The sequence below is a fragment of the Desmodus rotundus genome, chromosome 8 (assembly GCF_022682495.2).
Source record: "Desmodus rotundus isolate HL8 chromosome 8, HLdesRot8A.1, whole genome shotgun sequence".
Classification (NCBI taxonomy): domain Eukaryota; kingdom Metazoa; phylum Chordata; class Mammalia; order Chiroptera; family Phyllostomidae; genus Desmodus; species Desmodus rotundus.
Window position 1 is genome coordinate 131,213,305 of NC_071394.1, and position 23,140 is coordinate 131,236,444.

The 23,140-nt window shown below is 62.0% G+C and overlaps 1 protein-coding gene across 1 annotated transcript; it reads left to right on the top strand.

Moving 5' to 3' along the window:
• The first annotated feature begins 1,222 nt into the window (after nucleotides 1-1,222).
• Nucleotides 1,223-21,257, top strand: GNAI2 (G protein subunit alpha i2). Its single transcript, XM_024566035.3, has 9 exons — nucleotides 1,223-1,494; nucleotides 14,454-14,496; nucleotides 14,721-14,862; nucleotides 15,038-15,198; nucleotides 17,971-18,099; nucleotides 18,516-18,645; nucleotides 18,732-18,885; nucleotides 19,442-19,655; nucleotides 20,278-21,257. The coding sequence occupies exons 1-8, from the start codon at nucleotides 1,377-1,379 to the stop codon at nucleotides 19,630-19,632; spliced, it is 1,068 nt and encodes a 355-aa protein (XP_024421803.2). The 5' UTR covers nucleotides 1,223-1,376; the 3' UTR covers nucleotides 19,633-19,655; nucleotides 20,278-21,257.
• Nucleotides 21,258-23,140: the final 1,883 nt, after the last annotated feature.

A 23,140-nucleotide genomic window follows, 5' to 3' on the forward strand; every position in this document is an offset into this window, starting at 1 on the left:
GGATTAGAGGCATAAATAAAGCATGCCCTGAGTGTCTGTGTCCCTGGGTGGACACTAGGTGTCTTCACCATGTTTGCTGCATGCTTATGGCGGTGCCTGCCTGAGCTTTGGCTCCAGGAAGCAGGGAGCCTAGAAGGAACAATTGGAGGACTTATAAACCAATGGCTCCTCAACAAGCGAGCTCTTCAGATAGAGATACACAGACCCTCCAAGGAGAGCAGACAGCCTGAGGACTGGGAGCTGAAACAAGATGTGTGCCAGGGTGGGAAGGGGGAGTCTGTGCTACAGAGCGGGCTGTGCATGGCCAAGCATTGGTGGTGGTCAGCTACCCTCCTGGCTTTGTGGAACTTCCTGGTCTTTGGGCTGGAGTCTCCCCAGCTGTCCTCCACTCCACCTTTGCCCAGTCATAGGGTTGCAGCCATGGTCTAGTGGAAAGGCCATAAAATCATGGCCACTATGTTTCCAGAAGTCAGGTGACATTTCTCTCCCTCCCTCTCTCTCCTTCTCCTTTGGGTCCCAGTTGCAGAGTTCCAAGCTGGAGTCCAGAATGGCTACCTACAGGAGGATGCCGCCTGGAAGATCAGAGAAGGGTGGATACGTTTTGGAAGACTAGAGAAGGCACCCCAGCAAAGGTGTAGAGATGGCAATAGACTTTATTTTTAAATGCAACCCAAAAAGAGAAGGGGCCAAATACTCCTTAGGACGGAGAAAGCTGCAGTCTAGAGGATCCGGGCTCCGTGGGTCCCGAAACAAGTTTATTGGATTCATAAAGTTTAACAAGTGGAGAGGACCCGCCTTCTCCACCCTCCTCACGCAACTCGCAGAAGCTCAGAGTGGTGGTTCCCGCGAGGTGCAGCGGATCCTCACCCTCCAGCGGCGAGATCCTCCCGCCCCTGCCGTCCTGCAGCTGAGCCCCAGGCGCTCCGCACCCAATCCCAGCAGGGCCTCCCGGTAGCCCGCCCTGAGTCCAGTCCCTCTGGGCTGGCTTTACTGCTACGGCTCTCTCCCTCTCTCCCTCTCTCTCTTTCTCTCCCCCAACTCCCCCGTGGCTCCGCCCCCAGCCCGGGCCCGAGGCTAGCCGGCGCCTAACTTCTTCGCTCCGCCCTCGAGCCAATCACCAGCCCAGAATCTCTCATGGCCCCGCCTCAGGGCCCGCCCCGGCCCAGTCCCGGGCCTGGCTCTCTCCGGCTCCACCCCCGGCCCGCCCCGCCGTCGGTGCGCGGAGTCCTGGGAGGCACCGCCCGCAGACGCTCGGAACTACCGACCCGAGAGCTACCCGGAGAGGGCCGGCGGCGGGAGCGGAGTGGGTCGCGCGGGCCGAGCCGGGCTGGGGGCCGTGTCGGGGCCGGGCGGCGGCCGGGCCGGCGGACGGCGGGATGGGCTGCACCGTGAGCGCCGAGGACAAGGCGGCGGCCGAGCGCTCCAAGATGATCGACAAGAATCTGCGGGAAGACGGAGAGAAGGCAGCGCGGGAGGTGAAGTTGCTGCTGTTGGGTGAGGCCGCGCCCTGCGCCGGGATCCCCACTTCCCGCTCCAAACCCCCAACAAGGACTTTGACTTCCAGGCTCGGGCTTCGAACTCCCACACTCGGCCTGGACCCCCGCACCTGGACTTGAACTCCCAGACCCTGCCTGGCCAGGACACCCAAATAATGGTTCAAAACTCTGGGTTGGCCTAGACCTCGGATGCATAGCCCAGACTCTAGATCAGACCCTCAACTCACCCCAGGCCCCAAACCCCAAAGCCAGCCACTAGCACCTCAACGTAAGGGGCCCAGAAACCTGCCTGACCATCCGCCCTTGCTGACCAACCTTACAGGCCCTCAGAGGCCCTGCCTAGTCCTTCTAGCCGTCCCTAGATTTTACCTAAACCCTCAGAACCCCGTCAGCCCCCACCCTCAGGTGGAGATACCACCTGTTATCTCCACCTGCCCCCCTGTTCCCATTGGGCATGAGTATCCCTGGGGCCCCTGCCAGGTCCCCAGCCATTCCCGCCTTTCCCCTCTGTGCCCCATCTCTACTCTGGACCCTATATCCTCCTGTGCACCCTGACCCCAAAGGACCTCTCAATTGGGAAACCATGACTGCTCAGGAGCCCTCTCTGCAACTGGAACCCTCAAACCTTTAGCAACCCCAACTCTGCCTCTGGCCCACCAGGTCCCTCTCTGCACACATCACTCCTCAAACCTGGCCGCCCCCTCTCCGTTAAGTCCTCTCCTACACTCTGGCCTTCCCCAGGGTCCGCCCCCCCCACCCCCGAATCGGTGGACCACGCTGGGAGGAGAGGGCCTAGACCCCCAAGGGGCTGGACTGAGGCGCCACTGGCCCCGCCGGGGGAGGAGGCCAGGCCTTGTCTTCCCAGGGAGACACCGATGGCTGTCCGTTTCCCATTTTCTGGGCTCTGTCTGGGCTGGTGAGGGAAGGTCTGGGGAGTAGGAGGGAGTGTGGAGGAGTTTGGGTTGTGAAGCCTTCAAGGCCAGGGAAGATGGTGGCTGCTTGAGGGGTGGGGGGAAGTGGAAGTGGTAAGACAGCCGACATATTGCTGCCCTGGCGGGCCGGCCGTGGAGATCTGCTGACGGGTACTGGGCTTCCCGCACCCCTCTGGGCAGAAAGGCTAGGAGCCTGTGGGCCTGTTGGGTCTTGAGGCCCTGTGAGGAGGGAGTAGTGGACCAGCCGGCTGAGGAGTTGGGGTGCCAGATGGGGGTGGGCACCTGAGGTGGACTTTTGCAAAGACTCTGAGCCCTGTAGTTGTCCCCATCCAGCCTCCCACTGGGAGCAGGTGTGGAGCCCGGGGGCAGTCTGATTTGGAGGAAGTGTCAGGGTTGGGGGCAGGGAGGCCCCTGCAGCAGCACTGGAGGCTGGATAGTGTATGGGGGGGTGTGGCCCCTCGTCTCCAGAGCTGCTGTGGGGTCCCCAGGTTGTGAAAAGTGGGGCTTTTCATTCTGGGCATATGGCCAAGAGACAGCATATCTTCCGTCATCCACCCATCTGTTGACTGTCCCTGGGGGCCTGGCCTTGGGGGCACAGCCCTGGAGGTTTCAAAATGGCATCCGCTTCTCCACTGCGGGAGGAAGAGAAGGGGCGGGAAGGGGCGGCGGCCCAGCCTTCTGGGCTGTTTTGCGTCGGGCGCTTGCCTCTTCCTGTCTCTTCTGTGAGTGCGGCAGTGGGTGGGTGTCGCCTTGGTGGAATGCCCGCCTGTCGCCCGCTGGGCCTGGGGATGGTGTCTTCAGCACTGCTGCCTCCCAGTGCCTGGCCAGGGGCCTCTAGACAGCCCTGTCCCAGGCCAATCTGGGCCATGATGGGGCCAGGGACACCAGGCTCCTGGCCTGTTCTGTGTCCCAACCCGACCCCATCCCGCTAGTCTTGCTCCTAGGAGCCCAGCTCAGGTGTTGGGCCTAGCAACCCCTCCCGCCCTGGGCCGGCTTAACAAGGGGTGCAGGGTCCAGCTCAGCATTTTCTAGGCTGGGGAGTCCATCTTAGCACCCTGCCCCTCCCACTTTGCTTTCTCTGTGAAATGGGCTCCCCGGGTTTGGACCGGAGTTGTCCCTGGGCCCAGGGTGGGGAGGCTAGGAGCCTCATGGAGGTTCCTTAGGAGTGTGGGGTGGGCACTGAGACCCTGCAGAGGATGCACTGCAAGGGGCTGGGAGACCAAGTTCTGCCTGAAATTAAGGACCTAATCTCCAGAGGCTGCCTGGGGAAGTGTCCTGGCCAGCCATCCCTTTCCCACCCAGGTACAGGAGGTGATGGGAGCCCAGCTGGGGCAGCTTCCGAGTGCTGGGCGCCTGTCCCACATAGCGGGAAGGACTCCGTCCAGGCAACGGGACTCAGGCTGGGTGATTGCCAGCCCTCCTTCCTAGCCAGAACCACGCCTGCTGCTCCACCCGCATACTGGCTCCTCGGAGTCGTGGGTAGAGCTGACAGCAGGACAGTCCTAGCACTGTCACCTGCACAGAGGCAGATGTGGTACACGCTGGTGAGAGGTTTGTTCCTGGCAGCTGGGTGGGGGGAGCAGAGTTGTTGATACCAGCCTACTCCAGGGACACCCCCACCCATTATCCCCAGGTGGAATTTGGGGCCTTGGGCTGGGCGTTAGAGGGAAGGAAGCCAAAGTCTGTACTTGGGGATGTCTCTGATTTCGGACCAGCTCGTGCAGGCAGCCTGCCAGGGGGATAGAGGTAGTGTCCGTCGTTGGACCCTGGCACTTTGCATCTGTCTCTTCACTTGTGCTTTCCGCATTCCCTCCGCTCTTCAAGACTCTGCTCAGGGACCACCATCCTCGATAGCTTCCCCCCGAGGCTGGGGAAGCACCTCCTCTGGCTCCCGGTGCTCCCACTTCCCCCATCAGAGTGTGGTGTTCTGGGTCACAGCTGCCTGCCCTTGAGACTTTACGGAAGGGCCGAGCCTCCTGTGCTGAGCACGGAGTCTGGCACCTCTTGGGCTCTCCTTGTCTGTTTGTTGAATGGAGGGAGTGTTACTGCTCTGAACTTGGCCTTGGGGATGGGTAGCTGGAGGAGTAAATTGAGCCTGGCATGCGGTGGGCAGGTGGGAAGGGCTCAAGTGTAGAGCCCATGACCAGGACTGGGGGGCAGGGGGGGCAGATGCTGAGACTTAGGCTCTTTCCTCCTGGACTCACTGCAGGCCATGCTGGCACCTCAGAGACAGCGGCCTCTACCCCACCACGCCGAGCTCTTGTTGACCAATCTGCAGCTTTTCACAGGGCGCAGCACACAGTAGGGACTCCAGCTGTCCCTATGGGAGAGTGGCTCTGAGTTCTTCCTTCAGCTCGGGCTCTGTGGGGCCTGTTGCAGGCCCACCTGGCTCCTGGGGTCAGACCAGAGCCGTGCCGCAGGGATGCCATCGGGTTTACCCAAAGAAAAGGGCGTCTGGTGGCCTTCGTCCTGTCTGTGTCTCTGCAAAGGGCCTGGCCCACTGTAGGTGCCTGTTGAGTGTGTGTGAAAAGAACAAACTGTTGAGCACTTCGTGAACAGGAACAAGCCATTCTGGGGCTGCTGCCTGGGGCCCGGCTGGCTGGGTACTGGGTAGAGTCTAACGGTGCCTTGAAAGTGGGGGTGCTTCCTGGAGGAGGAGTCCTCTGCGTGGTCTTGAAAAATGAGCAACATTTGCTAGGGCCAGACACTGGGAGCCAAGGGACCAATTAGTCAAGGGCTGCACAGTGCTGAGGACAGAGACTGAGGGAGGAAGACCTAGCCTAGGTTCCCAAGCCCTTGGGTGGGTGTTTCCTGGCCTGGGGTAGGAGGGCTAACCCTCCCTGGAGCAGCTTCTGGGGTCATCAGATCTGGGTTCGAGTCCCAGCCCCACCTAGTACACTGGATGAGGAAGCCAGCCACAGGTGAAGTCCTGGTAGGCTCTCCATCCACAGCTGGGCGCAGGGTGCCTGCCTGCAGCCACAGGTGCTGTGGGGGCAGCGCACGGAAGTCTGCAGGTGTGAAACCCCGGGGGTGGGGGGTGGGGGCCTTCTGCTGACTCCTGCAGAGCCCAGAGGTCGGTAGGGAGGGGTCTCGCCAGGCTAGAGGCTGCTTGGCCCTAGTATGAAGTTCTGGGGGAACCCCCTCCCTTGACCTCAAGCAGCTGCTGAAAGCAATTGGGGAGACAGGCGTGGCGCCTCCTAGAGTGACGGACTATCCTGGGGACCTGAAGCCCAACCCCTGGGGGCTGAGCCGTCTTCCTGAGGGTCTGGGAACCCAGCGTACCTCCAGTCCCTCTTCCCCCCCACCCCCCACAGCCTCTCATCCTGGCTGGAGCTCATTAGCATTTGAATGGGGGTGGGGCTGCTTGGGCCTCTGAGCCTCCTCTTCCCACCCCTCCCCCAGTCTGGGCAAGGCTTTGTCTTTCCGAGCTGGCTGAGTGAGCCGGCTGAGGGTCGGAGCCACTTCTGCACCCCTCTGCCTGCAGCCTGCCCCTCACCGGTGTTGGTCGGGGCAGCCTGAGAGTTCTTCACCGGTGTTGGTCGTGGCAGCCTGAGAGTTCTTCTAGGGATGCCCCCAAGCTGGGAGACTGGGTGAAATTGGGTGGCTTTGTAAAGGAAGTGACGCTGGAGCTCAGCTGAGGGGGGTGGGGGGGGTGGGGAGAGAACCCCAGGCAGAGGGCCGTGCAGTGGTGAGGACGGAGAGAATGAGGCCGTTGTGGTTGGGGGTGGAAGTCAGGGCAGCTGGGAAGCACAGGCCTCCATGCCAGGCCCAGGCAGCCCCGAGCCACCCATTGTGCCCGAGTTGGGGCCTGGGCTGCCAGATGGGGGCTGGCACGGTCCCCCCAGGCCTGGGCAGCCTGTCAGGTTGATCCCAGTGGTCCCTCCGTCGCCAGCACTGCAGGGGCCGGCCCTTGGGGTGGCTGGAGCACACTGGTCCTCTATGCCCTGCCCTTGAGCTCCGTCTCTGGCTTGTTCTCTCTCGACCTTTGTCTCTTAGAGCCACCCATTCTTTTGGCAGGGACAGGATGGAGGAAGCTTTGTCCACATAAGCCCTTAGCCACTGAGAAACCAAGACCTTGTCCCACCATGGCCCCTGACAGAGGGCGAGACAGCCTGACCCAGAGCTTGGTGCTGTGGGGGAGGCAGGACTGGGCAGGTGAGGGCAGGAGTCCCAGCCTCGGGGTTCAGTGAGAGGGAAGGGGTCCTCAGCACCCTACCTGAGAATGCTGTACACAGTGCCCTGGGGACTAGGCCTTCCATGGTGGCCCCGGTACCTAAGGCACTGGGGCATCCCCTTCCTCAGCCTAAGGACCGGGTGGGACCTCTTCTGGCCCACTCCGCTAGCCTAGGGCTCTTGTTCTTACTAAACCCCAACCCACCCTCACCCTCACCCCAGTGCTGCCTCTTGGGGCTGTGGCTATATTGGCGGTTTGGGAGGAATAATCTCCCTAGAATAACCAAACATTTAAAAATATATATTTATTTATTTAGAGAGAGGGGAAGGGAGGAGGAAGAAGAGAGAGAGAAACACGGATATGAGAGAGACACATTGACCCGGTTGCCCGTCATACTGGGACCCAACCTGCAACCTAGGCATGTGACATGACTGGGAATTGAACCCGTGGCCTTTTGGTTTGCAAGACAGAGCCCGACCAACTGAGCCACCTGGCCAGGGTTGAATAACCAAACATTTGCTGGGCACTTCTGCTTGTACATCCAAGGCTTGGCAGCAAGTGCCAGGCCTGTGTGAGCCGGAGCCTAAAGGTGGATCGTTGAGAAGGTAGGTGTCCTTGTGGCTTGGTGCATTCCATGGTATCCATGGCAGCACCTGTGTCCCAGGCGGGAGGAGGGCCACTGGAGCCTGCATGGCAGGGCTGGGCCTCTCGGGGAAGTGGTGTCCACACCAGAGGAAAAGGAGGAAGCAGCTGGAGGAGGAGGAGCCCAAAAGAGGAAGAGGCCAGAGGCCCGCTCCTACTCTGTGCTGGGAACAGGAGGGTGAGCCCTGTCAACCTAGGGGCCTAGCAGGTGAACCCCAGCTGCTCAGGCTCACCTGCATACCTGCTTGTGCCACCCTACTGGTCTGTACTGGGTTAGAGTCAGTCCAGGCACCTCCATCCCTTGTCCTGCCCCAGCAAGCACTGGGCCTAGCATCCCAGGGAAGGTGGCGCCTCCGAGAAGGATTCCAGGCCCCTCCTTTGACCACAGGAAGTGGTGGCTGGGAGAGGGACGCCGGCCGGAGAGCTTGCAGGAAAGCAGAGGGCTGCTCCTACGTTCCCGAGCGGCCATTGCCCTCCAAAGCCGGAAGGCCGGCTGCAGGACGAGGTGAATGCCCGGAAATGGAGCAGCAGCCCCCGGGATTAGCTCACTCTGGGCTTCCCCTGCCTGGCGGTGGACAGAGGGCCCCTTGGTCCAGACGAAGGAGTCCCCCCTGCTACTATCCACTGGGCCTGGGGCCCTCACTTGGCCTCTGGGGATACCAGCAGCTACCTCTGGTTGCACCTTGACTGTTGTGTGGGGCTACACTCTCCAGGGTCATTTCTTACTTAACCCTGGGAGCCTGGGACTGAGGTCACACTTGTTTCACTGGTAGGGAAACTGAGCCTGGGGGACATAACATGACCCCTCTCAGGAGTCTGTGCCCAGCTGGCAAGAACTGATGAGTCAGGACGGCAGGCAGGCCTGTGGGTGCACATGTGTTCTGCGTGTGCCTGGGACCTGTCTCAGGGGCCTCCGTTCCTCTTTTAGGAGATTGAAAGGGGACAGTCTGTCCTAGAGGGTGGGCCCCAAGACTGTGTGTGAATTGTTTTCTGCTCTAAGCCAGAAATTTGCGAGTGGCCACGGGTGGCCTTGTCCTGCCTTCCCTCCCAGACCATATCCCTTCAGTAATGCTTGTTCCTCCAACCCCTGCCAGGCTTAGGGGGCCTGAGCCTGGGCCCAAGGCTGTCAAAGTCCCCGGTGGGCCCCTCTCTTGGGCAGAAGACTGGGAGTCGTCCAGAGGAGAAGGAAGGCGTGTTCCCATGGAGGGCTCCCCCGGGAGCATGGGCTGCGGTGGGCTTTGTGTGCGGGACTGCGTGGTGGCAGAACATCGAGGTCTGGGTTGGCCACGGCATGACAGGTGCTGAGGTGGTCCTTGTGCCCCTTGACTTCTGCATCTGAGCTTTGTGGCCTTCCCCTCCCCATGGAGGTTCCCAGGGGCCTGAGGTGCCTGAGAGAGACTTAGGAAACCTGGAGCAGAAGCTTCCGGGCCTCTCTGGGCTACGAGGCCACACGAAGCAGAGAGCACATGTTCTCTTGACCACCCAAGGCCTCGGGTCCGAGAGGACCCCCCCCCCCACCGCCAGTGTGACCTCTGGCTGTCCTCTTTCCTCTCTACCCAGTGCTGGGACCCGAGCTGCCCACATTCTCAGCATGGTGCCATGGCTTGTGGGCACATAGACAAGCTGCTGGCTGGGGCTAGACCCGGGGCAGTCTGGGGTGGGTGTGAGGGTCCCTGGGAGGGCCCAGGGCAGGCCTGGGGCTTGGCACACTCCCTTGCGGAGGGTGTTTTTCTAGGTGGGGACACTGAGGCCCAGGCACTGGGCATCTCACCAGGGAACCCACAGCGCCTAAGAAGAGGAGAGCTGGGGTTTAGATTCTTTGAAAACGGCAACAGGATTCCGTAGGGGAAGAAGCACTCAGGAAGAGGGCCGTACCTCGCAGCCTGGCTCCTTGTGTGACCTGCGCCCTCTTTAGTCTGTCCAGCGCCCTTAAGGGCCAATAGTAAACGGGTCTCAGGGCCTCCTGGCCTCTTGGATGGCCTTCTCGCCCAGTGCCTCGGTTCCCTTTGCACCATGGGTCTCTCGCACTGTGGGAGACCGCCCACTCTGCCCTGGAAATCCCTCTCTCTGTCACGTCTGGCTGCCCCAGGCCTGTTTCTCCTGTACAGAGAGCTCTGATTTGGCCCGGGACAGCCAGGCCCCAGTTGTTACAGCATCCCTAATGGACATCTGGAACCCCTGGAAGCCGCTGGAGGCTGCCCAAGTGGCAGGGACGGGGTGGGGGGCAGCAGGCTGGGTGGGAATTCTGGGTTTGTTAGGGCACCTAGGGAAGGCAAGGCCCCCCTATGGGTGGGGTATCACAGGCCCCCCCCCCCCTCCCGCCACCGAGACTCCCACAGTGCCAGACCCGTGCTGAGCCTCCTCAGAGGGAGTGAGGGGCCAAAAAGTAGTAGCACCTGGAGGAAGGAAGCGCTGCCAGGGGCAGGCCTTGGAGGGCCTTTGTCTGGCCGGCCCTCCCCCCTCCCGTCCATTCCCATTGTTCCCCATGTGCGGTGGCTCTGAGGCAGAGGGCTTCCCAGGCTCGGGAGTGGGTGATGGGTGAGCGCCCAGGCCCCTCCCTCAGAGGCCCCTCGCTGAGGCTGCTTTTCAGAAACAGATGCTCCCAGGGCTGCCCAGCCCCCACCACCTCCACTGGGTCTCTGGCTGCCAGGCTCCCCCTGGTGGTGGCAGGTCCACAACCCTGAGGCTGCAGGGGAGGGGCAGGAGCTCTGGGGGCTGAACCTCGGACCATGCTGGAGACGTGGCACCTTCCTGGGATGGGAGTGGGAGGTGGTGCCAGGGTTCCTTTGGGTGGGCTTGTCAGGGTCACCCCTACCTTCCCCCCGTGTCCCACCAGGGTAGGCTGGGGCGTTGTGGCAGTGGGGGGCGGGCCTGGCGCTGTGGGTTTGAGCTGGGCCGCTGCCCAAGTCTACTCTGTGGTCACGGCCACTGCTGCTTCTGAGAGCCTATGCCCTGGGCCTGCCACGTCAGCTGGCAGCGCTCCCTGTCCCCTCGAGTTCCAGGGGAGCCCACCAGCACTGGGGCCTCTGCAGAGAGCCTTGCCCCAGCCTGCACAGCCTTCTGAGTGCGGAGAGTCAGTGAACAGAGCTCGCTGTGAGCGGCCTGGGCTGGGTAGGAGCGCCCGCTCGTGTGGAAGGGAAGTGGCAAACTCCGAGCAAAAAGCCAGCAGAGTAGTGCGTGGCTCTCACTCCCGTCCCAGGTTACACAAGTCCCGGCTGGGAACCACCGCTGCTGAGTCAGCCCTTTAGCCGCTGGTCATCGCCCTCCCCGGGCTTTGTCTCAAAGCCTGAGACACTCCTTCAAACACAATGCCCCAGCAGGCCACGCTGCAGGCGTGGTTGTAGTGACCTGCACAGTGTGGCCCTGGGCTGCAGTGCTCATTTCAAGAGCTTTGGGGGAAATCTGCATCTTCCGGAGGGCAGAGAGTCATGCTAGTAACTTTTATCTGACTGCTCCCCATGCCCCAGGCTCTGTGAGAAGAGCCTCCTCTTCCATCCTCCCCTGTCCTAGGAGGAGGTAATGGGGGTGTCCTATTTCACAGACGAGGTGCCAGGACCGATAGGAAAGGGCTGACGCTCTGGGAGATCTGGGTTCGGGGGAGTCAGCCTGGGCACCAGGGCTGTGGCAGGCCTAGACCTCCCTCTGGGGGGAGATCTGAAAGCCAGAGGTGGGCTGGCTGGCCCTTCTGGCTTGGCAGTCTTTGCAGAGGGGATGCTGAGGCCAGAGAGGACAATGGCACGTCATGGCCTCCCAGCAGGGCATGTCATAGCCTCCCACTCATGTCTGAGTGGGAGGTTAAGGGTCCAAGATGGACAGGCAATAGTGACCCGAATGCTGGATCAAGCAGCTGGACCGGTGGCCATGTTGCAGAGGCCCCACTGGCCTTGTTCAGACAGGTGGCCTGGTACTGTCCCCCTTCCCCCATCTGTTCCCTCCTCCGCTGGGGCTCAGTACTCCCAGAGTGGAAGCAGATGTTCTAACGCAGCCACTGCCACCCAGCACATCAGGGCAATTACTGCCCCCCTGCTGGGGGCCCAGCAGCTGCGCCCTGGGGCTGGGGCTGCCGAGCTTTCTCCCTTGGTGAGAAGAGGTATGGCCCAGTGGGAACGCTGCCGGCCACCCCGGAGTCTCTGTGGGCTCCTCTGGTCCCATGCAGCTGGACATGGAGTGCCTGGTGGGGCCTCTATGGCAGGAGACTCCGCCACCTTCTGTTGAGGGTCCCCTACCCTGCGCCTTCGCAGCAATCTGGAGCCAGTGAGTAAAGTCCCCTCCTCCCAGGGGAAGGTACAGAGCCGTGGGGTGCACCGAGTGCCCAGGATCAGCAAGGTACAAGCAACCTTTGAGCCAAGTTCCAGCTTATATGATGGGGAGTGCCGCAGGCCTCGATGGAAAGGGGGGCCCGCTGGAGGAGTGGGCTGCCCGAGAGCCAGGGCCCTTGTCCGACCCGTTCCACCGGGGGTCAGGCTGTGGTTCCACCCACCTCGGCCTCTGGCCCCCCATCTGCCCTAGCTGCTCCTGGGCTGTGCCCCTGATTCCGAGCTGGTGCTCCCCCTGCCCTCTGCCTGGCCGCCAGCACCATGCCCTTGTCCTACTGCTCCATCCCGCCGGAGTGCAGGGACGAGGGCTCTGTGACCTTGGTTTGTCCACCTGTCAAATGGGGGTCTTTCTGCAGTGACCCCTGCTCGGGGCAGAGAATGGCCTCCTAACTCTTAGGGTGTGAGACCAAGGGAGACTGAGGCTCGCAGGGGGGGTGGGCCGTCAGCTGGCTGGGGCGGGGGGCAGGCACCCTGGCCCTAGCCTGGCTTGCCCAGGGGCTGCCTGCCTCAGTGTTGGCCCGGCCCACCCTGCTAGGAAAATCAGAGAGATGCAGAGTGAGTTTGTGCTGTGCTCCCTGTCGGTGGGCAGGGCCATCGCCTGGCCCACACCACTTACCCGGGGAGTGGTCCAAGGGACAGGAAGGGAAGCTGGTGCCTCCAAGGGACAAGGGGCCCAAAGTTACACACGGACAACCCTCACCCTGACCTCCAGTTCCCAGTACCCTGGAGAGCTGTCCCTCTGAGTGCGGGTTTGCCTGGTGGGGTTGATCTGCCCCATTCCTGCACACCGTTGGTCTCTGCTGCCCCACCAGGCCCCTGACCCTGGCCGAGACTCTGTGGCTCTTGGATCCTCCCCTGTCCACAGTACACTCCCTTCTGCTCTGTGGGACACGTCCCTGGGTGGGAAGGACACTCAGGCAGTCACTAGGCCTTCTCCCTGCATTCCCGCTCAGCAGGCGGGGTGTGAGTGTGCCGGACCCTGGCTGCTCCTGCGCTGTGCACAGTGGGGGTAGGGGGCTGCCATCTGAGCCCTGCCCGTGCCAGCGGCATACCTCCAGTGCCTGGGGCTGGGCCAATAGAGGGGCTCGCTGCCTCCTTGCACACCTGCTACTCCCAGTGCTCGTTGGTCCTGGGAAGCAGGCTCGGACAGTCAGAAGCTTGTGATTCCAGGCAGCTGGTGGCGCCTGTGAGGAGAGCCCAGGGCCTCCCCTGTGAGGGCCACAGCTGCACACCAGCCTTTCCTGGTCACATGTGTATCGGTGTACAAGGTAGGGCAGGTGCAGGTGGGCCAGGGCCTGGGCAGAGTCTGCTGCTGCATGGAGGGTGCTGCAGGCTCGGCAGCAGGGAGTGAACCCAGGGGTCTGGCTGCAGCACAGGGCTCTTAGGGTGGCTTAGGAGGCACTGCCCAGCGGGCAGGGTGGGCCACACAGAGGGGACTGTAACGTGTGGCAGCAGCCTCTCAGTTTCCTCATTTGTTAGGAGGGGTGAGAACCAAACTGCCCTGTGGGGTGGCTGTGGGATTCAGTTGCTAGCGGAGGTGACGGGTGCAGAGTGGGCACCACTCCGGCCTTTGCTGTTACTGTCATTGTTGTGTTGTTCTCGTGGCTCGTGTTAGCTGGGGTGTCAGTCCTTGAGTTTGTCCCACCCGCCAACCCTGCTGAGCTGCCACGGAGATCGGGGGGGTTGGGACAAACTCCTGGATCAGGTGTGCCCAACAATGAGAACTATGTGGGCAGAAAGGCCTGCAGGTGGCAAGAGGCAGGCCTGGCACGTGCAGCTGTGACTGGCAGTGATGGAGCCGGAGCAGTGGAAACGGTGGGAAAGGCTTGGGGCAAGGTGGGCCCCGTCGAGGTGCCTTCCACCTGGAGCTCAGGAGTAGTGGCCCTGCCCCCGCCCCTTCTGTCCTCTGGTCCTCATGCTTCCCTGCACAGACCCCCTGTCAGGTGCAGCTTCCCGAGCAGCGCCCTCCAGTCTGGCTCTGTGCAGGAGCGGAGCTGGGAATTGGCTGTTTTTTCACAGCCTCCCACGGGCTGAGCCACACTTTGAGAAGGGCTGGGCAGGCCAGGCATCCTGGTCCTACTTGCTCCCCTGCCTTTCTGAATGCTGGCTGCATGGTCTTGGGGCCCAACTTCTCTGAGCTGCCCTGTCCTCATCTGTAGAACAGGAGCAGGAGCAGTCTCTCGTGTCTGTGTGGCTGCTGTGACCATCACAGGAGGCTCTGGCTGGGGGGAAATACAGGGTGGTTCTGCCAGGCCAGCGAAGTTCCTTGAGTCAGTTGGTCGGGGGGGGGGGGTGCAGTATGCACCAAACTGCCTGTCTCCCAGGGCCTGGTCCCCCATCTGCTCAGGGCAGACCTGGGCCCAGCAGACCGAGGGTTTGGCCTTGGGCCACGTCTGGGAGATGACAGTATGATGCTGTGCCCATCCCAGGGCCCTTGGTAGCTCCAGCTGAGTGGGAGGAGGGCCGCTGCCCCACTAGTGAGCGCAGGGCGCCTTCCCGCCAGCTCTGCCCGGGTTCTGTGTTGGCAAGCACCAGCCGCTGAGCCTGCGTGTGTGAGAAGGATGGGGCGACTCCTGCAGGGCTGGCCTCAGACTTCAGCCAGAGCCCCTGGACTCAAGCAGGCGGTAGGGGGCCACAGTGGGCTGTGGAGCTTGTGAGAAGCGAAGACCTGGGGAGACTTAGGGTGTCTAAGTTGCCTTGACCACTGTGGCCCTGCCAGCCACAGCCCTGGTGGCTCCGCTGCCTGCCAGGCCCAACCACATGTGCCATCTCGAGATGCAATCAGTCGGGGTGGGGCGGGTTCTGCCTCCAGGAGTGCGGGTAGCTGGGCCAGTCGTGGCCTCCCCTGGCAGCCCCCGGCCGGCTCCCTGACCGCCTGTGCCCTTCGTTCCAGGTGCGGGTGAGTCGGGGAAGAGCACCATTGTGAAGCAGATGAAGTAAGTGCTGAGTGCTGAGGAGGCAGCCGCCACACTCGCCTTTCCCCTCTTCCTCGCAGCCAGGCCGGGACCTTCCCAGAGGCAGCCGGCCATCCTCAGGTCCCAGTGGGTTGGGGGCGGATTTGTCCTCTCTGAAGTAGGTCCCTGCAGGGCCCAACAGCCCCAGGTGGCCACGTGTGGCCCCTATGGCCTATGCACACTGACCCCTGACCCCTGGCCGCCAGGATCATCCATGAGGACGGCTACTCCGAGGAGGAATGCCGGCAGTACCGCGCAGTCGTCTATAGCAACACCATCCAGTCCATCATGGCCATTGTCAAAGCCATGAGCAATCTGCAGATTGACTTTGCCGATCAGTCCCGCCAGGTATGTGGACTCCCCCGTATGGCTGCCTACCTCCCAAAAGGCCTCAGGGCAAGTCATGTCCTGGGAAACCTGAGGATTCCCCAGCCTAGGGCCCATTCTGGAGGCCTCCCTGCCCTTGACAGGTGGGGTGGGGGTGCACTCCTGCGACTGGCTGACCGCCCGCTGCTGTGCCCAGGACGATGCCAAGCAGCTGTTTGCACTGGCCAGCGCGGCCGAGGAGCAGGGCGTACTCCCGGAGGACCTCTCCAGCATCATCCGGAGGCTCTGGGCCGACCACGGCGTGCAGGCCTGCTTCAGCCGCTCTCGGGAGTACCAGCTCAACGACTCTGCTGCCTAGTGAGTGCCGCGGCGCCGGGCAGGGTGGGCCCTGGTCAGGACTGAGGGAGGGCCCGCAGCACCCTCAGAAGCGTACCAGTAGTCTTTGAAGCTGGGTGACTGTCAGCTGAGGCCTTGGTGGGTCAGGGTTTGGGTTGGAAGGCATGGCACCTAAAGGCCAGGAGGCCCCTGGCCAGGTGCTCATTTGGTTAGAGCATCATCCCAATACGCCCAGGTGGAGGGTCTGGCCCTGGTCAGGGCACGTGTAAGAATCAACCAGCGAGTGAGTGCCTCAGTGAGTGGAGCAGCAAATGGGTGTTTCTTTCTTCTCTCTCTAAAAAATCGATCAAGTCCTGGCTGGTGTGGCTCAGCGGATTGAGCCCCGGCCTGCAAACCGAAGGGTCACCGGTTCGATTCCCAGTCAGGGCACATGTCTGGATTGTGGGCCAGGTCCCCAGTGGGTTCCATGAAGGAGGCAAACACACATTTATGTTTCTCTTTCTCTCTTTCTCCTTCCCTTCCCCTCTCTCTAAAAATAAGTAAAAGAAATCTTTAAAAATCAATTAAAAAACGAAAAAGGCCAGGAGGAAGGCCAGGCAGGGCGGCTCAGCGCCCAGCCCCTCCTGGCCAGTCGTGTCTAATCTGCCCTTACACACAGCCATTCTGAAGAAACGTTTGCTGCCACCTGCTCTGTGCCAGGCCCTGTACGAGGCTTCAGGGACACGGGGATGAGTGGAGCGGACAGGTCCCCGTGCGGTGACAACTGACAGTGTCAGTGTTCTGGTGGGCGTTGGGGTAGGTCCGGCAAGGTGCTGTCACAGTGGAGCTCTGAACTGGACGCAGTGGGGAGGAATGGGAAAGGCCTTCAGGCAGGGGCCCCGCGTGGGCCCGCGCCCTGGGTAGGAGAGTGCTGGCGGGCGGGAGGTCACAGAGGAAGTTCGTGCTGTCTAGGGAGGGAGACACGAGGGGGAGGGGATGGCCTGGGAGGTGACAGATGTATGTAGGTTGCAGCCCAAGACTTCAGCTCTGACTCTTGCTGGCTCCTAGCTGAGCCCAGGACTCAGGTGGGTAATCACAGAGGGGTCCCAGGAGTCCCAGAGGCCCAGCCCACAGGGTGATGCCCTGACCTCCTTCTCTGAGGTGCCTGCCTTACGTCAAGCCTGGTGCAGGGTGCTAAGTACCCCACGGGGATAGGACAGACAGGCTGGTGGCCAGCACTGATGGCTACAGGGCTTTGGGGCACATCCACAGGTTCTGGATGGTGCCAGCCAGATAGGCTGCTGGCCCTGTACTCCCACCTCCCCCCTCCTACCTCTGCTCAGGCCAGTCCCTTTGTCTGCCCATCAAATCCTGAGGCCTTCTGGCAAGGGGCAGGACCTCAGGAAGGTGGGTGGGAGGCAGTCTTGCCTGGCCGTGATTCCTGAGCCCCGCCCCAGTTACATGGATGGCCCCCCCAGCCTCCTCCATCAGGACTGAAGGAGGATGAGGACAGGGTGAGGTCTGAACCCCCTTGTGAGCACACTCGCCCCTAGGAGCTGCACAGTCAGTCAAACACAGGGGTGCCCAGGCCTTGGCGCCGCCCCTCCCAGAGGCCGTGGAGGCTGCTTGTGGGTCCTAGAGGCAGGGAGGTGAGCCCTGTCCACCATTGCCACCTCAGGGCCAAGGGCACTCAAGGAGGGTGGGCACAGAGCCACCTTCCAGGCCACTTGGCGCTCCTCCCTCCTTCCGTTCTTCACTCCCCATCTAGCACTTCCTGTGGGACCGGCGCCCCTCCGGGTGGGGGCTCAGCAGGGAACTCAGGCCCTGCTCTCCTAGGTAGGTTTCTGCCTTGACAAGATCACCCAGGGTAGGAGGGATCAGGACACCACAGGGGACAGGGATGTACTCCACCCCCCTTCACAGCCATCCCTCCTGGGCTGCCACAGGGCAGTGGGTTCCTGCAGTGAGCCTCTGTGCTGCGGAGACGGGAGAGACTGCTGTGCAACCACCATGGGGCCTCTAGGCTGGAGGCTCTCAGTAGGGGGTGGGGCTTGGTATGGAGGTCACAGCACATGCGTCATGGTCCCCCATGGCCCTTCCTGTTTTTCTGTTCTGTCTCTGTGTCTCTGAGGTCATTTCTCTCTGGCCAAGCTGCTGGTGGCAGCCAAGGGCTGGCCCTAGCCGTTGTGCCCCAGGAGTGAGATGTCAGCATGGCAGGCATTGGGCAGCCGCTGGGAGGCCTGGGCCCAGCCCCCAGAGCACATCAGGGGTACTGAGGCAGGCCACAGTGCTGGCCCTGGGGCCCAGCCCACGAGGGTGAGCAGTAATTAAGGGAGCTGGTAATATGGAGCCCCTGGGACCTCTGCCAAGCAGGCGTCCTCCCCTGAGGAGCCCAAATTTTGTTGGGTGCTGGGCAAAGAGCCCACTGGGCCTGGCAGGCCCCAACCTGCCCAGCCCTGCATCAAGGGACATGCCAGGCTGCTCTGTGGCTGATGCCATAATTGCGCCGGTTAGCATCCCAAATCCCTCACTGAAGAACTCATCTGCCGCTTCCCGCCTCCCTCACCTGCAGCTCCACTATGCTGGATCCCATCCCAGGTGGGCCTGACTCGGACGGGGGGGGGGGGGGGGGGGGGCTGGGCCTGGGCCTGGGGCTGGGGCTGGGCTGGCCACCCAGCCACAGAACTTCACCGCCCCCAGGCCTGTGCCACAGGTGGGGCAGGTTTCCTCACCCGAGCAGTGAGTGTAACGCAGGGGCCCACGAGAGAAGGCCCCGTGCTGGCCACTGTTGAACCCCCCCACCACCACCTGCAGCTACCTGAATGACCTAGAGCGCATTGCGCAGAGCGACTACGTCCCCACGCAGCAGGATGTGCTGCGGACCCGCGTGAAGACCACGGGTATTGTGGAGACGCACTTCACCTTCAAGGACTTGCACTTCAAGTGAGTGGGCAGGGCGCAGAGGCAGGACCTGCCAGCCTTTGAGGTGACAGAGGGAAGGACCCTCCCTCCCAGGCCTGCTTGTGGCTGTGTTGGGAGCAAGGGGCTAATCTGGGCCCCCCACACACACACACACCCGGCCCCACTCTGAGGCTTCCCAAGGCTGTGCACTTGCCTTGGGAAGCCTCAGCGCTGCTGTGCCTGCCTGTGTGGCCACAGCCAGGCCTGCTGACCAGCCCCAATCCTGCCGGGCCCTCCCTAGCGCAGAGCCAGGGGGAAGGGGGGCAAGTGTGGAGGATTCCGTGAAGGCTGTCCCACGGTGAGTAGGCCTCTGTCCTCTGGCGGCCAGCCTATGAAGTGGGGCAGGGACCCTCTCCCAGGACCCCACTCTCTGGGGTAAGGCAACCCTGTGTGCACAGGATGTTCGATGTGGGTGGACAGCGGTCTGAGCGGAAGAAGTGGATCCACTGCTTTGAGGGCGTCACAGCCATCATCTTCTGCGTAGCCTTGAGCGCCTACGACCTGGTGCTGGCTGAGGACGAGGAGATGGTGAGAGGCTGAGAGGCCACGGGCGGGGCGGGCCTGGCCAGGGTGGGCTGTGCTGGTGTGGGCTGACCACACTGTCCTGCCCTCAGAACCGCATGCACGAGAGCATGAAGCTGTTTGACAGTATCTGTAACAACAAGTGGTTCACGGACACATCCATCATCCTCTTCCTCAACAAGAAGGACCTGTTCGAGGAGAAGATCACACACAGCCCCCTGACCATCTGCTTCCCAGAGTACACAGGTGTGGGGGCTGGGCCTCTGCGGAGGGGTGGTGGTGACCATGTGGCCTGCAAGCGCCCCCTGCTGGACAGAAGTGGGACCCTTGGTCCCATTAGTGCTTACTGGGCACAGGTGCAGCCCTTCTTCCCACCCTGGGCTGTGGACCCCATATACGTGCACGTGGGCATCACCCTTCACGCACTCAGATGTGTGTGTGCACTCACAATACAGTCACCCTACCCTGGCTGGTGTGGCTCAGTGGATTAAGCTCTGGCCCGCAAACCGAAAGGTCACCAGGTCTGATCTGATTCCAGGTCAGAGCACAGGCCTGGGTTGCGGACCGGGTCCCCAGTTCGAGATGCGTGAGAGGCAACCGATTGATGTGTCTCTTGCACATTGATGTTTCCCTCCCTCCCTCCCTTCCCCTCTCTCTAAAAATAAGTAAAGTCTTAAAAAACAACTACAACAACACAGCCATCCTGTGTACATGGTACACACCTCACACGCCTGCCAGTGCCCGTGGGGCCGGCTGGCCTGCCGCCCACGCAGCACAAGTCCCTGCGCTCTGTCCCCCACAGGCGCCAATAAGTACGACGAGGCGTCCAGCTACATCCAGAGCAAGTTCGAGGACCTCAACAAGCGCAAGGACACCAAGGAGATCTACACACACTTCACGTGCGCCACCGACACCAAGAACGTGCAGTTCGTGTTTGATGCCGTCACTGACGTCATCATCAAGAACAACCTGAAGGACTGCGGCCTCTTCTGAGGGGCAGCCGACCTGGCAGGACGGTGAGCCAGAAGAGGGCTGGGCAGGGAGCTGGGGAGGGACACAGTGGGGCCGCTGAGCCCAGAGAAGGGACGCAGAGGGTCCACGTGGGGTGGGGACCCTGAGTGCCCGTAGGAGAGCAGAGGACAAAGGTCACATGGGCTGGTGAGTTAGGAGGGCCGAGAGTGGAGGGCGCTGAGGAGCCGGCACAGGCAGGGCTGGGCTCTGTTCTGGCAGGTGGTCCAGACGGCAGAAGCGCCTGGCTATGCACTGGAACAGAACTAAAAGGCTGTCCGGCCTTCCTTGGCGAAAACTCACTTCCTCACCCACACAGCCCATTGGCCTAGCCTGAAGGAGGCTGGGTGACCAGGGGCCTCACCACCTGCCACTCAGTGTGACCAGCTCTGTGCTCCTCCCTGCCATCTTTTCCTCCCAACCCACCGAGGGTCCTGTGGGTGGGGGGGAGGACTGTGCCAGTGCCCCACGTAACCCAGCAACAGACACCGGCTCCTGGGTGGCCACTGTGTCCCTGGTAACAAACAAGAGGGTGGAAGAAAAGGAGAGGGTCATTGTGTAGGGAGGCAGGAGGAGAGTCACACAATGGCTACCTCCCAACCCATGCCCTTGACCGTCCCCCACCTCCAGGGCCTCCGCCGACTCTGCTCCCCCCAGTCCCTGAGGAAGATGGGGGCAAGAGGACCACGCTCTCCACCTGTCCCTCCCCGGCCGCTTTTCTCTTTCTTTCTTCTTGGCTCCCCCCACCCCACCACACCCCCTCCCTCAGTTCTAGAGACTAGGGGGAGGGGTTGCCACAGGCCTCCCTGTTCGAAGGCCACTCTTGTCCCAGGTGCTGGGAACGGCCGCGGTACCCCCTTCCTGGGCATCTGTTCTGGTTTTAACCCTTGTCTTGTTCTGTGATGGGGGAGAGGAGCACATGCTGAGTCTCCTAAGACCTGTGTCTGGAGGGGCACCCACTTCTCCAGCCTGGAACCCCTGGCTTCACCCAACACCAACCCCTGACCCAGCCCAAGTCCAAATGTTTACAGGGAGCCTCCTGCCCACCCCACCCCTCAGCCGCTCGGAGGCCCCAAAGGAAAAGCACAAGAAGCGGGTGATGCCACCATTCCTGGAGACCACAGTCCACCTGCTCATTCTCGTAGCTTTTTAAAAAAAAAAAGTAAAGGAAAAAAAAACTGCAGACCTAGAACACTTTTTAGAGAAAAACTATTTAAAACTGTCCGATCCTGACCAGCTCCCACCCAGCCCTGTTCCAGAGATTCTGTGCCTTGAGTGTGTCTGCGTGTTTACACCCACCCACTCCTGCTGGCTGCCCCGCCCCGTGCGGGCAGTGCCCCCGCCCTGCCCACTACACGAGGGCCGAGGGCTGTTGGGGACAACCACCAGGAAGGCCTCCCCAGCAGCCCTGGGCCCCGGCTCCATTAACCTACACGTAGCTCCTTAGCGCTAACCTAGGAACCGCCGCTGCCTGCTGAGGGGCCATGTCCCTCATGCCCTCCCCCCAGGTCGGGTCCTTCAGCGTTGAACACTTCCTTGCTTTTTTCACGTTTTATGGAATTGTTCACCTGGTTTGAAATAATAAAATGTAGAAAGAAAAATACCAAGAACTGCTTGTTTTTCTCCGGGGGGAGGGGGGTGCGGGCTGAACCCTCACTGTGACAGTGCCCTGAGGGCTTGGCTCTCGGGGACTCAGGCCATCCTCCGGCTTCGGGTTTCCTGTAGGGACCAGTCTTGCCTGCTTGGGCCTGTATTTCTGCCCTCTTCTCCCAGCACCTCCGCCTGCATTGCTGAGGTTGGGGCACCCTTCAAGCCTTGCTGGACGGAGCAGCAGGGGGCAGGTTTCTTAAGGAGCTATTCTAAGGACTCAGCCACACTGGGAGCAGGAGGGGTGCCCCAAGAGACCTGTGTGGAAGGAAGTGCTCGGAGCTCCCAGGCCCACAGACAGCATCGCTGTGGTCACACGGCCAGGTGGGCCGCAGCCCTCTGCACACCTCCTGTCTGCCGGTCTAAAGTGTTGCCCAGAGCACTAAACAAAGTTGGGGACAGTAGGGGCCTTCGCCCCAGAGGTCCCCCTCCAAGCCTGATGTGACAGGGAGCTAGGCGCCACTGAGGCAGCTTGGGCGGCTGCAGGGCTTCAGCTACATTGGGACTAGGGCTCAAAGAATGCGGATGCTTCCGGAAGGCTGTGGGAAGTGCACGTGCGTTGTTGCAAAAAGAACCAGTAGCTGACATGGCCAGGGGCCTGTGGGGTGGGCCAAACTCCCTACTTTCCTCCACCGACCCGGACCGCTGGGCGGCCGGCTGAGCCTCTGGGCGGAGCTTGGTGAAGGCCGCCCCGACTGGGCGGGGCTCGGAGGCGCACGCCTCCACCTTCGGCCACCAGAGGGCGCCGCAGCCCATGCTCGCCCCGCCGGGCTGGGCACGAAGGCTGACGTCATTGGGTCCTGCGCGGGCCGCGGGGCACAAAGGGAGCTTTGTGGGGCCACGGGGGCTCAGCGCCCGCCGCGTGACAGAGGCCTGGGCGGGGGTCGGCGCCGCGGAGGCGGGGGAAGAGAGGGTGGGGCTGGGGACCCGGGACCCCGCCTCCGCACACCTGCCAGTCCTCCAGAAGCCCGGGGCCCCAAGCGCTGGCAGGAGATGAGAGGCTGCAACCGCCCCATCGGAAAGGGATCCATGCTCCCCAGCCCCTGTCCCCGCCCCAGTTCCCCGGGCCTTTCCTGCTACCCCTGCCTCGGGGGCTGAGGGCCGACAATCAAGGAGAATAGGATCCCATCCCTGCCTTCCTTCAGCAGTCAGGCTTGGACCTCCCTGTACGTGCGGGCAGGGCACCGGTGCCCCGCCCTCCTCTCCCCGCCAGCAGTGATGCCCGCCCAGCAGGAAGCGGGCACCGGAGATGGTTTCTTCCTTCCCTCCTGAGGGGGAGCATTACACAGAGGGACCATTGAGGGACTGGTATTGTCCTCCTGATGCACCCTGGGTGGGCCATGCAGGATTCTGGCCAGGATCCCCTTGTACCCGGCTTGGCAGTGGTTCTGGGTGGGGTCCTGGCAAGCAGGACTTCCCTGGGTGCAGACAGCTAAGCCCCCACCTGACCTTGGCCTTCCTACCCCTGTTCTGATTTGTAGGCCATAAGGCTCCATTGTCCCAATACTGGCGGGGGTAGCCTCTCAATTCCTCCTTGTCTTTGGCAGTTGGGAAATGCCCAGCCATGGAGGGTGGCAGGCTGGGGGGCATCCCAGGTGTCCTGCACCCCAACAGGAGGGATTCCATGAAGCTGACTCCTGGGGATCCCCCACTGTCTGTTGCTGTCCAGGGCTGGACCTCGGCCATACCTTGTCCCTCGGAGCAGCTGTGTGAGGGGAGGCAGAGTCAGTGCTCCCTGACCATGTGTTCCCCGGAGCTCTCCCAGCCTGAGAAGGCCCATCTTCCTGGCCCCAAGCCATGGGCAGCTACAGCCATGAGGCCCAGGACCCTAGACAGGCAGGGCCAG

Coding starts and splice junctions, on each gene's coding strand:
- GNAI2 (XM_024566035.3), top strand. CDS start 1,377: ATGGGCTGCACCGTGAGCGCCGAGGACAAGGCGGCGGCCGAGCGCTCC. Junction 1,495..14,453: donor GGTGAAGTTGCTGCTGTTGG/GTGAGGCCGCGC, acceptor CCTTCGTTCCAG/GTGCGGGTGAGTCGGGGAAG. Junction 14,497..14,720: donor ACCATTGTGAAGCAGATGAA/GTAAGTGCTGAG, acceptor CCTGGCCGCCAG/GATCATCCATGAGGACGGCT.